This window comes from Pelodiscus sinensis, chromosome 11 (genome assembly GCF_052426305.1).
Source record: "Pelodiscus sinensis isolate ZL-2025 chromosome 11, ASM5242630v1, whole genome shotgun sequence".
Taxonomy (NCBI): domain Eukaryota; kingdom Metazoa; phylum Chordata; order Testudines; family Trionychidae; genus Pelodiscus; species Pelodiscus sinensis.
The window spans coordinates 31315191-31332336 of NC_143062.1; the positions used below are offsets into that span (position 1 = coordinate 31315191).

Sequence of the window (17146 nt, forward strand, 5' to 3'; positions counted from 1 at the left end):
AGAAGGGAAGCTGATGCAATCAGTCAGCAGGCTTGTGTAGGTCCTGATCCAGTGCCCACTGATATGAACAGGAGACTTTGACATGAGTGAATATAGAACCAGATCCACAAACCTGGAGTCTCTTGGAGGCTGAGGGATGACATGAGAGATCAATGCAATGAGATCTGGTCTGAAAAGTTGTGAGCCTCTTTCTTTGTCCTGCACGCTGGGTGTGGTAGCAGGAGGGGAGAGATTGCTGACAGATAGCTAGTGAAGAGCCCCTGCCATAAAACTTAATCTGCAGAAAGAAAAAGGGGGTTGCAGCATTGTGCCCTCCTCTTACGACTGAAAATTCTGCCTTTCTCCCCCACCCCCCAACCCCAACCACGAACTTCAGGACTATGAATTCTGCCTGTGGTCCTGCATTCCCAGCTTTCCAACTCCCCACAAAAACCTTGAGTGGTTGGCTCCTTGTGATGGATGGTGTTTAGAATAAATTCCAACCCTCTGTTGTCCTTCCCTCAGAAAGTGCTGGTGTAGTTAAAGTACCGACCGTGGTTTGTATTTCCTACCCTAACCGCTTCCGCCTCCTTTTGTTGTCTTCTCACGCAAATCTTCTGGTGCCAAGGGAGCATTAGCTGCCCTGTCAAAACACAGCCTTGCAATGATGAAGTGCAGAAAAACCATCCAACTACCCAGTGAAGTGATGTCTCCCTCTTGAAGCAAAATCCTCAGACAACACAGAGCGGTTGTAAAACATGAAAGAGTTCAGAAGCACTGTCGCTCGGGGAGAGTTGGCAGAGGTACTCCATGTCTGGATGCCAAAAATAGTACCATGAATTTGGAAATGAGCTAATCTTGCTAAAACAACTGTTGTCGGCTGGCCTCGCAGAGCTGAATTTGGATTTCTAAAAAAACTGGCAACAGGAGTTTGTTTTTTAAATGATGGGGAAAATTAGCCTGAATAAAGGCATGAAATCACCTAGCTGATAAGATCTTCTTGCTGTGTCCAGAACATGTGATTCTGATGGGTGTCTAGCTGGGTTATAATTACCTCACTCTGCTGAAATGTGGATTGCCAATCCCCAAGTATTATGATTTGTTTTGCTTGCTTGCTTTTTACCTGTCCAATGAAGATTTCCAAGGCTTCCAGTTTGGGGGATAGGCTGGGGGAGGTGTTTTCTGTTGTTTCTTTTTTTAAGGCTCATTTTCTGAAGTTAAAAAAAAAGTATGTTGTACATAGGTTTCCTGGAATTGTTTCAACGGCTGGCCCCCTTTGAATCTCTTCTCTCCTGGGGATGAGCTCTGTGTGAGCACAAAGAAACTTTAGGACTTGCTGGCACCTCCATTCTGCAAACAATGTAAATGATGGACAAAATTACACATTTAGGGTGTTTTAGTATATCAGCTTTAAAAAAGCTAGAGCTTTGATTTCTGCTGGGTTGCATATTTTTTGTATCTGTCTAACTCTATTGGACCTGGTAATTAGACTAGTGTAAAAATGATGTAATGAAATAGAAAAGCATGCTTGACTTCTCCAAGTTTTGCTTTGATTAGGGTTCTATAAGTGTACCCTAAACCCAGAATTGTTGGGTAAAGTTACTAGGAATCACTTGGTATATATGATTATTCTGTTTAAAGCTGATTTGGAGAACATGTTCTTTTTGGTTAATTGTGCACTTGAATCCCCTTCTTAAAATCTCTGGCAGACGGTGTCAGGCATGAAAACTCCAAGATGAGGATGCTGTAGATTTTTGTAACCTCTGTGATTCCACTTGGTTAAAACAACCAAAATGGGTGCCCATCTCTTACTAATTGAGGGAGATTCTCTCCTCCCCACACACTCCGCTTAGCTAATTTACAGGATCTCTGGAGTCATCCCTCATGTGTGTGCCTGTTCCATATGTTTATTTAATTATATGCACCCAACTGGTAGTAAGGTGACACTTCACTTTTCTGCCCCAGACTCCAAAGTAGAAACAAAGGGGTTTGGAGTCTCCTTTGCTTGTATGAGGAAAGCATCAAAATGAGGGTTGACAACTGGCAAATCTGGGTTCCAATTAGATATAGGCTCATATGTACAGATTCAAGTGAAACAGGGGATTCTTTCATCTGCAAACCTTCATTCAATACTAGAAAAACACCCAAATCAAATCCATCCCATTTTTGAACTTGATCCAGAGCTTAACTCAGTGTTGGTCCTTTTGTGCTTCAATGGGAAGAACTAACTACATTTCTGTGAGCTTTAGGGTTGCTCAGATCTGGATATGAACTTGCACTTCAAACCCCACTAGCCCGGAAACCCAAACTGTCCTCTCACTTTGTGCACATACTTTTTGCAGCTTTCTCTGCAATTCCTACTTCCAGCCAGGACTAGAAGATGCCCTCAGGTCAGCTGCTCTGGTGAGACAACCAGCTCAGTGATGCTCTCCAGGGAGTTAGAGAAGGTTTAGAAAAGCACAAGCCTTTGGGCTTCACCCATGCAAGGTGTAATTAGAATGTCACAGAGCATCCCAAAAAGCTTTGGAAGGATCCTGCACCACAAGCCACATTTAAATCTAACGTCTCTTCCAGAACTAAAACCTCAAACTTTAGTGTCAAGACTCCAGAGTCTTCAAGCAGAAGTATTCAGTGAGATCATCCCTCCTTGCAGCCTCTTGAGACAAGCTGCTCTCCCTGACTTGACCCCATTCCCAGCTATACCTTTATCTCCTCAGGTGTCTTCACCCCAGGAACTGAAGTGACTGCAAGGACAATTCCTTTGTGAGCCCTGACACTTTGCCCATGAAGACTAGAGACTCTGTGTGACAGGGAGTCACTTCCACACTGGATCACAAGAAGAGCAGGCTGTGTCTAGACTACATACCTCTGTCGTCAGAGGCATGTAGATTAGACACATAGGCAAAGGCAAATGAAGCCGCGATTTAAATGATCGCGGCTTCATTTAAATTTACATGGCTGCCGCGCTGAGCCGACAAACAGCTGATCAGCTGTTTGTCTGCTCAGCGCGCTAGTCTGGACACTCCCCTGTCGACATCAAAGCCCTTTGTCGGCAGCCCCGTTATTCCTCGGTTTACCGGGGCTGCCGACAAAGGGCTTTGATGTCGGCAGGGGAGCGTCCAGACTAGCGCGCTGAGCGGACAAACAGCTGATCAGCTGTTTGTCGGCTCAGCGCGGCAGCCACGTAAATGTACATGAAGCCACGATCATTTAAATCGCGGCTTCATTTGCCTTTGCCAAAACAACAAATCTACATGGCTCCGTCGACGGAGCCATGTAGTTTATACGTACCCCAAATGACAGGATGCCATAGATTAAGGTCTATGTTTTAAGCTTTCATAGCTGATGGCAAATGTGAAGGAGTGGTAGGGCCCATAATAGGGTTCATTTGGGGAACTTAAACCCTATGGAATTTGCTGGATGGGTTTCGTTCCCTGTCCAATGAAACACCGCCAACCTTCTTCTGCATTGTAGTGCCATCATGTTGAGAGCTCTTCCAGGGACAAAAAAAGCTCACTAAAGGAGAAGCCCTTTTGGATAAACTGTTCAAAAGGGGGTTCAGTTGGGATGCAGCAAGTATAAATGCGTGCATCTTCAATACACCCACGACAATGTGTGCGCTCTCACTTCATTCAAAAAACTGCAATATCTAGGGATGCGAACATGTAATCGACTATACGATTAACTGATAAGCCTAGGCTTAAAACCCGGTGAGTCTCCAGCAGCAGCCCCTGTCTGTGGAGGGTCCAAACTCCCCATAGAGAGAGGCTGCTCCGCCTCTCACAGAGCAGCCTCTATCCATGGCGAGCCTTGCTTTTAAACTGGCTCCTCTCACAGACCGGCTCCTGCCTGGCACCTCCCGCTGCTGCCTCTGATATAGAGGCAGCAGTGTAGAGTGGCGGAGGGCTCCCCGGGAGTGGGGCCGGAGCACACTGGATGCTGGTCCCACCCACAGGGACTATTGAATAATAGTGTAACTGATAAGAATTCATGCGGTTACATGACTATTCAGTTATCCAATATCTAACATCTCTAGTAATATCAAGCAATATAAGGCTATGAAGCAAAGGTTATAGAGTCAGAACACGTGGAGGGGACGTGGAGATGCAGCCCCTGAATGGGGCGTTAATTCTCCAGTCTCCTTTGCTGGGAAACCAGACCAAGGGCATTGTGACAGCTGCAAGGTATGAGGATGCCTTGGGCTGCTTTTTGCAATGTCTGGCTGCTTCACACAGCCTGCGTGTCATGCACATAGAAAAGGGTGGTATTCACAAAAAAAGGCAATGGGCTTAAAAACAGACTCAGTAGTCAATGAAAGGTATTTAGACTCACACTGACAAGCACCTTTGCTGATAAAGGACCCAACCTTTCTATACAATGGTAGCTTTGGAAAGGTACAGAAGTAATAGCTCATCTGAAGAAGTGGGTTTTGTCCATGAAAGCTCATGATGCTGTACATATGGTAGTCTCTAAGGTGCTACAGGATTACTCATTGTTTTTATAGTAACGGGGTAGTTATCAGATCGCTAGGAAACATTGTGTCAGCATCAGCTATTTTGGTGTTTTCCTCTTATATTCAAGGGTGAATCCTATATTAAACCACCACTCAAGGGGAAAGGGTCTATTAATAAACATAGCTGGGTGTTTAACATGAGGAGCTGAAGGGACCCCCAGGAAAGATTCGATTAGACTAGTTTGATACTGCAATATTGTGATTTGTTTATAAAGCATCGGGATACAAATACTTAAGTGCTTTTACTCTAATACAAATAATAACATCATATTTTAAATGCAGAGGGTACATCTAGACTGCAAGGCTATTTTGGGATACCGGAGATATCCCGAAATAGCTACCCCGCATCCAAGAAATGTGTCCTCAATTTAGAAATAATTTTCAAAATAACGCATGTGCAATTGTGGCATCCCTGTAGACCTTGTTCCACAAGGAATAAGGGATGTCTCAAAATAGTTCTTTATTTCGAAATTTGGCACCATGTAGATGTGCCAAATTTCAAAATAGCCTATTTCGAAATAAAATCAAAATAATATATGCAATTAGCATAGCACAAATTGCATATCTTATTTAGATTTTTGAGTGCAGTCTAGACGTACCCAGAGAGAGCCACTTGCATCCACAACATGGAACTGCCTGGCAATTAATTTCAACATAAGGGAAATAAAATGATAACACTGATTACATTTAACTACTACTGCCTTGTGTTTCAGCATAAAAAATGTAAAATAATACATGGAACTATGCACAAGGTAGAACACAAAGGATCTGACCCTCCCCTCACACTGGGGGAGATCAAGAGGCATGCCCCTGAAGCCACTAGCACTATAGGGCTACGTCTACACTGGCATGATTTTCCGGAAATGCTTTTAACGGAAAAGTTTTCCGTTAAAAGCATTTTCGGAAAAGCGCGTCTAGATTGGCAGGACGCTTTTCCGCAAAAGCAGTTTTTGCGGAAAAGCGTTCATGGCCAATCTAGACGCGCTTTTCCAGAAAAAAGCCCCGATCGCCATTTTCACGATCGGGGCTTTTTTGCGGAAAACAATTCTCTGCTGTCTACACTGGCCCCTTTTGCGCAAAAGTTTTTCGGAAAAAGACTTTTGCCCGAATTGGAGCAGCATAGTATTTCCGCAAAAGCACTGACAATCTTACATGAGATCGTCGGTGCTTTTGCGGAAATTCAAGCGGCCAGTGTAGACAGCTGGCAAGTTTTTCCAGAAAAGCGGCTGATTTTCTGGAAAAACTGGCCAGTCTAGACACAGCCTAGCTGTATACAAATGGTGTAAATGAGAGTAGAATGAGGCAGTACCTTATGATGTTAGACGTTCCGAAGCATTTTAGCTGCTCATTTAGGACAGGGTGCTGCTACATGTGGACCAAATAGCAGTCATGCTGGAGAAGTGATCCCTTAATACAGGTAACTTACCTTTGTGTGATGCTAGCGGATACCTTGGCATCGTGGAAGCTTACTAAAGGAACATGGACTGGTAAAGAATTTGATGCTGAGGGCAGCGTTGGAGATGAACAATCATTACCATCTCTGAGCTGCCAGTCATGTAAAGCAGCAGTGGGATAGGGAAGGCAGTGAACGAATCACAACTCACAGAGGAGACACATTGTGTGCAAGGCAGGAAATATCAGGCTAGAGGATACAAAGGTTTTGCAAAGAGCAAGGCAGTACAGACTGTCTCACTGTTACAATATGTTAAATTGCCTTTGCTGTTTCTTATCTTTCCACTGGTGGGATTGGTTTCCAGGCTCCATTATTCACTCTGTTTTGCAAACCTTTCACTTTCATACATTGGAAAATACACAAAACCCAAAGAGAAGCTGGACTTGAGAGTAATGATTTGTGCCCTGCAAGGAAGCAACAAATTTAGATCGCTCTGACTGGGCCAAGTTTGGACTTGTATAACTGAGCAGATTCCCCAGAAGTGGTTGCAATCTAACCTGCCAATCAGCACAGAGCTGCAGCCCATGTAACATCATCAGGGCCATACAGGTGGTATTGGATGTAGCCCACCAAGGTCAACATAGGTGCTAAAACTAAGGGTGCGGGGGGTGCTACAGCACCCCTGACTTGAAGTGGTTTGCAGCCTACATAGAGTTTGCAGTTTGGTTCAATGGCTCTTAGCACCTCCACTATGCAAAGTGTTCCAGCACCCGGATGGTAAATAGCTTGAGAACCATTGAGTTACACCGACAAATGTTCGGAGGGGAAGCAAAGGGACAAAGTGATTTGGTCAGGGATACACAGCTGGCCAATGGTACAGCCAAGAATTAAATCTAGATTTCCTGACTCCCAGTCTGGTGTTTGGTGCACTACATCATGCTGCCTCTGGTAAACACAAAGCATTAGTATTACTTCTCTGTTTCTTAGTATGTGCTAATACTTCAGACTACTTCAATCGTCCTATTCCTGTGTCATTTATGACATATGTGATCTGCTATCCACCTCCATACTATGTAGTGTCACCTGGGCAATGGCATGTGAAGCATGCCGATGAATGGTAGGCAATGGGTACTCATGGGTGCAGTTCTGTCTTAGGCTTGGTATTGCCCAGCACAGGCACAGAGCATCTGAATACAAAGTCAAATATGATGCTCTGGAGGGATAATCTCTATGTGTCTGTGGTGTCTAACTGGAGCAGTGAAGCCTAGCAGGATGTAACAGTGCTGTATGAGCATGCTAGGAATGGTACTGCCCCATCCTTTCTCCTCCGCCATGCACATACTCTGCTCACCCCCGTCTCATATTCCCTCTTTTTTTACTCTGAATTCTCGATGTTAAGGAAGCAGATGCGGAAGGGGCATGAGACCTAAGACCACTCAGTGCACTGAGCACTAAGCCTAGCACTTACTTAACCTCAGCTGGGCTCACACATGACTTCTGCTCACCCATGGGACTGCAGTTTTGCATTCCCTGCTTGTGCACTCCATGTACATCTAGACAGTCTGCAAAAGTGGAAGAATAGATTGGCCACCACGGATCCGATCACTGGACCTTTTCCACAACACCAGTAACCTTTGGTTTGGCCCATAAACATGTTAGCACCCCATGGAAGTACAGCTATATTGTGAAGCACTAATGGGCTCCTGGAGTGTATGTGCTTTCAATAGCCTGCTATGCTGAGCATCAGCCACTGGCCTTTGTTTCCTCATTATTCATCACGTTATTCAGCTCTCTGGTAGGCAATGATACAATATCAATCATACATGTCTATTCCATCATAGTCGGAAAATTGCTGGTTTTAGCCATGCTGTCAGAAACTTTTCCTGTCTTTATCCGTGTGATGCCCCCTGAGCGCACATTGTTTCAATCAAGCTGATCACACTCTGAGGGCAATGAAAGGGAACATAACAATGTAGAAATTGTCAGGGGAGGGCACACGTCAAGTTGCCAAGTTTGGTTGGATGTATTCCTGGAAGTTTCATCACATGGCACGATCTTTAATGAAAGATGAATCTTTAATTCCTGGGGACTCCCAGATAATCCTGGAGGGTTGACAACCATAGCTTGGTGTCTTAGCAGGCAAGGTCTACCTATCCAGCTCTCTAGCCACCCTCCTTTTACTGGTCTACATGAAGGTCACTAGAGCTTTATGTGGAATTCTACACAAATGGTGAATCATGCTGTTTGCTAGAGCTTGGTTAGAGACAGAAACTGAAACTGATCTTTGGCAAAGCCACATAGCAGCTCTGTGCCTTGGTTTTCCCATTGATGAAGTGCTTAGCCATGTCATGAGAGGATTGTGAAGCTTAGTTCATTAGTCTTTGTAAAAGTGGTTTGAGATCCTTGATGAAAGGAGCTACATATGGTATGTGTTAATTTTATTTGAGGTGATAAATACAGTAATTGTGTTAGAGTACATTCAACAGCATCAATGCTGCACAGTCAGTGCCTGAAAAAAGAAGTTGAGCTTAGATTTCTTAATATTGTAATGATTCAAAACTTGTGTGTGTGTGGCCACGCATGCCATTTCCTCTCCAGGATGGAATCAGAATTGCTAAACTGTGTGTCATAAAGCCTGTTCTGCTTAAGATGATAGGAGAGTTCCCATTGGTTCAAGGCCTATGCTTTTGGAGTGGGACGGAATCTGAATTCTGTATATTTTGTTTCCATAAAGTTCTGGGTGGCAATGGTGCATAGCATAGTGACAAAGCTATTGTTCTAGGTGGGCATGGTTTTGTTACACGTAGAATAATGATTTTTCTTTTCTTTCTCTTTCAGTTAATTATTTGTATTGTTCCATTTTATCTTGTTCCTATTTCCTAATAGGAGACCTTGATTCTCAGTCAGGAGGACATTTCTCTGAAGTTTGTTCTGTGAACCAGGGCAAGATACTGGGGTGCCTAGTTGAAAATGGGTTATATGGAGAATAGATGGATTATTATTATTCCCCTTGGACCAGATCATGCTGCTGTAATCCTTGAGAGCTTGGAAACTGAGATGAGAAACCCAAGGAGGTGGAAGAATTCTTAGAGTAAGACACTGAAGCACTAATAGAGCAGGCAGATCAGACAAAGTTATATCAGAGCTACCGAATACATGGGCCAAAACAAGCAGTTTTTTACCTATCCTGCAAGACTTTCAATCTTTAAGAAATAATCCACTGATGTGGCTTTAGGTCCCCACCTTGCTTCCATTGATTGCTCTGATGGAGGGCTGGGCCCTAAGTTTCAGGTTGACATCCCACTATGCAGTGTGTAACCAATTCACCTGCAGATTCTTTATCCTAATACTGAGTCTTAATTAGATGCTTGTATTAATTAGATGCTTCTGGTAAACTGAGGCACAACATCAGCTGCCCTTTCTGGCCTATTGTCTATTATGCCACCTATGAACATGGTGCAAGTGACTTGCAATCATCTATTAACATTCATATATGACATTTAAAACACACTGTTTGATATGCAAACTAGAGATTGCTATTGAAAGAGGAATATTGTGGCAGACTATTTGGGTACAATTTTGAAAGAATCACAAAAGCATATTCTTTGGAGATGTGTTGGAAATTCATATTGCCTAGTAAAACATATCTGTGTTTGCACTCTCTCTCAAGGGATGGTTCAAATTCAGAGAATCTGGTTTTATTCTCTAACGCCAATGGGAATTGGAAGCAGCATGGAAATTGTATGCAGAACACACAGGGCACTACATGGCTGACCCCAGAACAATAAAAGATCATGGTAGTTAGAGATGGAAAAGGCCTTTGGAGTAGTTTGTCTATCCTCCCCAGTGCTATGTTCAGTCTAGGTTTAAATGACTTAGCACTGAGACTTCCACCATGTCCCTCAAGAGACCATTCCCCACAGTAACTAAGGGCATGTCTACACTAGGAAATTATTTTGAAATAATTTATTTCAAAAAAATAACTGTTTTGAAATAGCATGTCCAAAGACAGGAAAGCCTCAAAATTAGTCTGGGTAGTCTCCCTGAATGTGAATGCGCTACCTCAACTTAGGGCCCCAGGAAGCACTGTGGAGTAATTACTTTGAATGACTCTGGGGAACAGTTATTTCAAAATAGCAGCAGTGGAGTGTCCATACTACTGCTAATTTGAAATAACTGTTTTGAAATAAGCACTATTCCTCATGGAAAGCAGGCGTTATTATTTTGAAATAACCAGCCCCTTATTTTGAAATAATGGGCTTGGTAATATGGACACTCTGCTTGATATTTTGAAATAAGGGAAGTTATTTTGAAATACCTCCCTAGTGTAGACCAGGGCACAGAGATCTCTCTGTCATGAAGTAAACTCTGATATTCTGATGTAGGAGCAGCATCATTACCAGATGAAAACTCTGTTGACTGTTGAGAGCAGGCAATCACAAGAGCTGTTTGCTTGTATATAGCATGTATTTTAGATTGTGGGACAAATGAGGCTAATAACAACAAGAAGACTCAATTAGACGTTGAGCCAGAACCCTCTGTCTAGATCCATTGCTTCCATCTGCTAAGTACAGACAAACTGCATGGATTGGAGTACACAGCTCCTGAAGCCGCCTCCTGGGAAGGAAAGGTACAAAAGTGCTAACTGCTGGGCTGAAGTGTACACAGTAAAGATAACTACAAATGTGTTAACTCAGTTATGTTTTAATAATCATCTGGGCTTTATTTTAGAAAGTTGATAGTTCAGGGACCTGCACCCCTTGCATCCCGCTATTCCCAGAAGTCGGTCTCCGGACACTGTCGTCAATCTCAGAGTTCATTTCCTGGTTAAGCAAACAGTAATTAAATAGCACAAGACCGGCAACGCCCAGAAACACTGTCTCAAAACTTGCCCTAGACTGGTCATGTGACACCAGGGGTCCCAATGTTTTGTCTCTCAGCTAAGACATATTAATCACAAGTAGAATTACAGACCATGACAGTCTGTATACATGAAAGGCAAGTGAGTCCACACCATGGTGAAATATACTTTGCTGCTTGGCAACACGGAGCCAAGCCTGTCAAGGGGATGTGCAAACTGGCCAGTATTAGGTTTGGTAATCCAGAAATAAAATTTCCATTCAATTGCTTTATATCTGCAAGTCAAAAGGGTGGAGGAAAAAGAAGCATAGAATATCCCGATGTTGACCAGTAACACTTGTCAGTTTCTGTATGCCAATACTACACCGGGCTGGATTAACTCTTTTGGGGGTCAGGGGCTATTAGATTTTGTGGGACCCCTAGGCACTGGTGTGGGGCTAGAAATGAAGGGTTCAGAATGTAGGAAGGAGCTATGGGTTGAGGCAGGGCCTTGGATGGTGGGGATATGGGTATGGGAGGGCAGGGAATGAGATGTTTGGGGTGCAGCAGGGAGCTCCAGACCAGGGCCAAGGGGTTTGAAGTGCAGGAGGGGGCTCAGGGTAGGAGGTGGATTGCAGGAGTTAGGGTAAAAAGGGGGTTCAGGGCAGGAGTTTGGGGTGCCAGGACTGGGTGGGAGGTAGGGTGTGAGATGGGGTTCAAGGCAGGAGGTTGGGATGCAGAGTCTGGGTGTGAGTTAAGATGTGGGAAGGGGCTCAGGGATGGAGCAGAGGATGGGAACACAGGGTGCTTACCTGAAACAGCTCCCCTTTGGTGGTGCAGCCCATCTCTCCAGGCTAAGGAGGCCCCACAAAAGGCCCTTCACTTTTGGGGCCCAGAAATCTGGGCCCCTCTGAGTCCTGAACCTCGGGCTGCAGCCCCTAAAGCCCCATTCTCAATCCAACCTTGACTCTATGCTATATGTCATCCCTGGTGACAAAAAGAGGGAATAAGGGTAATCCTTTAGAAATTATTGTAAAGTTAAAACAAAAACATATTGTGGAGCAAGGAGTATACTTCAAATAGTGGAATAAAGTTAACAAAGGGAAAAGATGACTTTCAGGGGAAAATGCCTATACTAGATCTGTTCAAATGCATCAGAACAGTGTTCCAAAGGAAAGTGGGAGAAATATTACTCTATGGGTCATTTAAACGAGAATCAACAAAGCATTGAGTAACAAAACATAGAGAACAATTGGCTGAGATATGGATTAAATGACTGAATCTAATAAATGATTAGATCACCAGTTTCGTTGAGTCTTAGATTCGTCTACTTGGCTCACAATCAGATTACAATGGAAAAGACAGGTCATTTCCTACAGCCTTTTTTCCGAAGTCTCATTCACCTCATACAGTGGTTCATATCCTTCTATACAGCACTCCTCCAATATGTTTACAGAATCTTCCCCTCTCTGGGATCACCATCCCCAGGTTGAGAACCCAGGACCTAGCAGATTGGGTTTCCAGATTACTTCCCTAGTGGAAAGCCATTCCTTTCCTTCACTTATTTGTAAAATAAAATATGCAGCGTGTTTTCAATAATCCTCTGTTGCTCTGAAATAGACAGTTTTAAGGTTCTGCACAATTTTATATTAAAGGGACACACAACATAAATATGCACTAATTTAAAAAAGATCCTTACTTGTGTAGTAAACAGCACCATAAAACTTGAAAGAATTTTTAAAATTATTTTTGATTACTTATTCCAATTATTTTCTGTGATTTATTAACACTGAGCATCAAAATGAGATTGTTCGGTTTCATTTCAGTCAATTTTGCATCTGAGTTTTCCTGGTGCAGTTCCTGGTGCAGTCATACTACTGAGTTTTCCTGGTGCAGTCATACTACTGGATTTCAGTTTCCTGCACTTCCAGGGAATGCTTAAATCTTCTCTAAGCTGTTTTGAAACCAAAGTTTCTTATTTCCAGCCTGACTGAAAGGAAGACGGAGCAGAAACCTTGAATTAAAAAAAACCTCTGGAGTCACCAGATTACTTTTCCAGAAATGCAAATGTCTTGGGGGACTTGGGGAATTACTGTTCATACTTCTATTACTGCCGTGTTTAAATATCAGAGATGAACTGCAAAGCTTGAATGTACTCTAAACTTTAGCAAAGATTGATGGCATTTGAATCTGGAATTTTTATCCAGGCCCCTACAAATGTTCTTCATTCAGGGAGTGAATTAAACGATTGCACCATGATCCCCATAAACCCAAGCAATTCTCATCCAGAACTGGTGGTCATGATGGTGATGTGTTTCCATGTGAATTACAGCTACATTGCATGACATTTCTCTGATGAAGTGGGTTTTACCCATAAATGCTCATGATAATATCTGCTAGTCTCTAAGGCCATGTCCACACCAGGAAACTATTTTGAAATAACTAACTTTGACTTATCTCCTGATTTTACAAAATCGAAATAGCATGTTCCCTCTATGAGGAAGCCTCGAAATTAGCCTTATTCCCTGAGAAAAACAGGAGTTCAGATTTCTAATAAGCGTCCCCTTAATTTGAAATAATGGACTTGGTAGTGTGGACTCTCCACTTATAAATTAGACCAAAGGCAGATGGATTTAGAAATAAAGCCCTAGTGTAGATCAGGGCTAATGTGCCACAGGACTACTTGTTGTTTTTAAAGTTACAAACTAAAAGCTAAATGCACGACAGCTCAGCATCTAAACCAGCTAAATGCATGACAGCTCAGCGTCTCCCAGCTGCTCTACTGTACACCTTCTAAAGGAGGCTGTTTCAGCAATGGATAAATGGCACACCTGATCCCTTTGAACAATACATTTGTTGCTGTCTTCTGCCTGTTCAGAACAAATGGCACCTTGTGTGGCCTTCTGTTCACTGAAGGCTGCTTCCTTGCTTTATTATCCCTGTTGTACAAGTCAAAGGCACTTTAGTATAAGATTTCTTTCTCAATAAAGGTGTCAATGCTTTGCCCATTTCTTACCTTGATAAAGAGGCTCACTCTGTAATATGGTAAAAACCCTTTTAGTAGAGGGATCTGCTGATTATATCACTGTATAATATTTCTCTAAATAAAAGCTCACTCTTGTAATGATTAACTTTTTGTGTCTGATGTTTATATGGCACTGATTTTTACATGGCAATGATCTGTAAGCCTCGTAAACACTTCCTAAATAAATAAACAGATTAAATAAATAAATAGATTTAAAACAAATAATGCATGAAACCAGAGCAAAGCATCATAATTAGCCTCTTGAGCCTTGGAGAGCCATTGCCATTGCTGCTTTGACAATTTTCTGCATCCTCTGAGATATTCGCTACTTAAGTGCATTCCATGGTGATCTCCAAATTGTTATTTGCTTTAGTACAGCACTGTTTGGTTTCAGGATATATTTATCACCATTTAATTTCATCAATTTGCTTATCATGCAATAAAGCCCTTGGAACTTGTTTGCTTCATTAGCTTGCACTACAATGGAAACAGTTTGAAATATAACTATTTAAAAAACCCCAAAACACTTTTCCTTGCACACGAGAGAGGCCTCAGCAAATTCAGTGAGCTTTGCCTCCTGCGATCTTGGAAGAATCTGTTTGCCTTTCTTTCAGCTGAATCCTTGCCCTATTGAAATCAATGGGAATTTTCTTTCTTCATAGCCACAAAAAACAATTTATTGAACACAGAGTATGACCCCATTTCAGACTATCTTATTTATTTGTTTGTTTGTATTGAGATAGCACCTAAGAACTGCAGTTGTGGAGCAAGACTCCATTCTGCTAAGCAGTATCCCCGCCGCAGATTCAAAGATCATAAATTGTGGGCATTTTAGAGCCCTTACTGTTTCTGTTTTGGGGTGGGACATTTCTTAATATCTGTGGTTTTCTTTTCCACAGAAAGAAGGAAAGTCCAGAGCTTACTTGATTGCCCAGGAGTTGATGTCTTCAGAGAAAGTGTGAGTTCACTCTTCAGATCTGGCTGTTATTTTGTAAAGGAAGCTGCACATTCTACCCTGATTCATTCAGCGGTAGCTTGATGGCACTTAATACAAATCTCTCTCTTTCTGCAGATATGTGGAGATGCTCCGGCTGTTAGATGAAGTAAGTAAATCATTTTAATTGTTGAAAGCTAATTGCCCTCTTACTTAGCTGTAATTGAGGAGATAGAAAAAAGCATTTAAGTGACTGAGGTGAATTCTATTAGGAGTGGCTTACAGTGGGGAGGTGTTCGCTGAGGCATTTCAAAGAAATCTGTCTTCTGATAAACGACTGACTCTTTCTTGTATGTGCCAAAAGTCTGGAGTTTCTCATCCATAAGAAAGAACTCTGGGTAACACACAATAACAGGCTTTTAATTGAAGAGAGTATTTTTCCTTTAGAGAGTAATACTTCATAGGTAGAAGAGAGGAAGAGAGTAAGTCAGAGAGGGTATGTCTATACTAGCTCATTAATTCGAGCTAGGTAGGCAAATGAGGCGACCAGAGTTGCAAATGAAGCCCAGGATTTAAATATCCTGCGCTTTATTTGCATGTTCCCGTCCGGTCGCCATTTTGAAATTTCACTAGCCCGAACTCACTGCCGCGTGGCTACACGCAGCAATGAGTTCGGGCTAGTGAAATTTCAAAATGGCGACCAGACGGGAACATGCAAATAAAGCCTGGGATATTTAAATCCTGGGCTTCATTTGCAACTCTGGTCGCCTAATTTGCCTACCTAGCTTGAATTAATGAGCTAGTGTAGACATACCCAGACAGAGGTTGGGATTGGGGATAGAGAGATGAGGGGAAAGAAATGTAGGTGAAAACGATTTGAAGAGGGTCTATGTGAACTAGGTTCTTGTTTGAATAGATTAATTTTGCTCCCATTAAGTTGGGTTTTCTGTTTGGGGTGCACCCAATTGTGTCATAGGCTTGCTAGGACCACACCAAGCCAGAGACAGTTAGTGGCGCGCAGGTAAGATAGGCAGTGTTTGAGGTTTGCTCATAGGATCATAGAAATTAGGACCAAAAAGACCTAATAAATCATCTCATACATCCTTGTCCAGTGCAGGACTGCGTCCTAGGTCTTCTGATGCTGTGTCCAGGAGCGGCCTGTCCATATAGGTGAACTAGGCGGTCACCTAGTGCACCAAGTTAAATGAGGCGCCATATTCAAGTGCAATATCATTGAGGGGTTTGTAGGTGGGAGTGCCGATTGCATGGTTCATCTAAGGTGCCAGTTGCTGTGCCTATACTGGTTCTAAGTGTCCCAGACAATGGAGCTTCCACATGGCTTCCATAGAGACTGCGCCACAGCTTACTAGTTTTCATTCCAAAAGACTTGCATGGCTGTGCTTGGGAGGCAGACAGGGATAGCAAAGGAATATAGTTTACATGCCACTGCTGAGACAATTCAGGAGACAGTGACAGTGTCCTTGGAAGATTCCACAACACTCAGCAGTAGGGGATGTCTCTGAAAGAGGAAATCCACAGGGAATTTTGGTCTCCTCTTCGTGCCTCTCTCAGCCAGTTGCCAAAACTAAGAAAGCCTGCTTCCTGCCACAGCCTAGGTAGCGCAGCCAGCAGGACAGCTGTCTCCTTGCAGACAATTGCTTTTTACCAAACAAACTGGAAATTGCCAACTAGTAGCAAACAGTTAAAAGAGACATCACCAGGTAGTGGAGTCTCTCATCCATTGGATAAGTTGGTAAAACCTGTTCCTGCTGACAGTTTTGTCTACAGTAGGGCTCCCACCAATACTAACCCTAGTTCATCCAAACTGGTGGTAGCACATTTTTATAGAATTTCATGACTACCCATGGCTTGTGGTTGTGTAACTTCTATGCTACTGCAGCTGGGACTTGTAAGAGAAGCTTCCTGATCTGGTGAAAACAATTCTGTGAGGTAAGCCAAAGGGGAGCTTCCCACTGGCTAAACTGGGAGGAGTCATGTTAAAGCGCACTGCAACTGGAAGTTAGAGACCCTGTAAGATTTGAGTCTATTTGATTGTGGGATGGTGTACAATGAGTTATTTGGGTGTTATAAGAACAACTTCATTTACTGCCTGGGAAAAACATTTGGAAAGAATAGGAAATGTCTTGTTTGCTCTCACTTCCAAGCTGAAAGTTGTATCCAGGGGATGGGGCTTTTGTTTTATGCCTGTGCTTAAAAGGCTTTAGCTTAGAATCATTCATTTGACTGAGTGTGCACTGCTTCGTTCCAGCTGGAAAATATCCTAAACTGCTGGTAATCCATAATAGAAAGAACTCCCATAAAAACTACAGCTCATAGGCTAGTTACGGGAAAACTCTGCTTTGACACTAATTGTATCTACTTAACGCCACAAAGTTGGCTTGAAGATACAAGTTAAAAAAAACAAAGAGGGCTTTCCTGGTCTGACCCCAAAATGTAAACCAC

The 17146-nt window shown here is 42.8% G+C and overlaps 1 protein-coding gene across 5 annotated transcripts in view; it reads left to right on the top strand.

Moving 5' to 3' along the window:
• The window catches only part of FGD5 (FYVE, RhoGEF and PH domain containing 5), a 183181-nt gene that overhangs the window by 89429 nt on the left and 76606 nt on the right, over positions 1-17146 (top strand). For all 5 annotated transcript variants that reach the window (XM_025189558.3, XM_025189555.3, XM_025189554.3 and 2 more), the window contains exons 4-5: positions 14649-14707; positions 14822-14852. In XM_025189558.3, coding sequence (XP_025045343.3) covers positions 14649-14707; positions 14822-14852 — 90 coding nt within the window. The remainder of the gene's footprint in view (positions 1-14648; positions 14708-14821; positions 14853-17146) is intronic.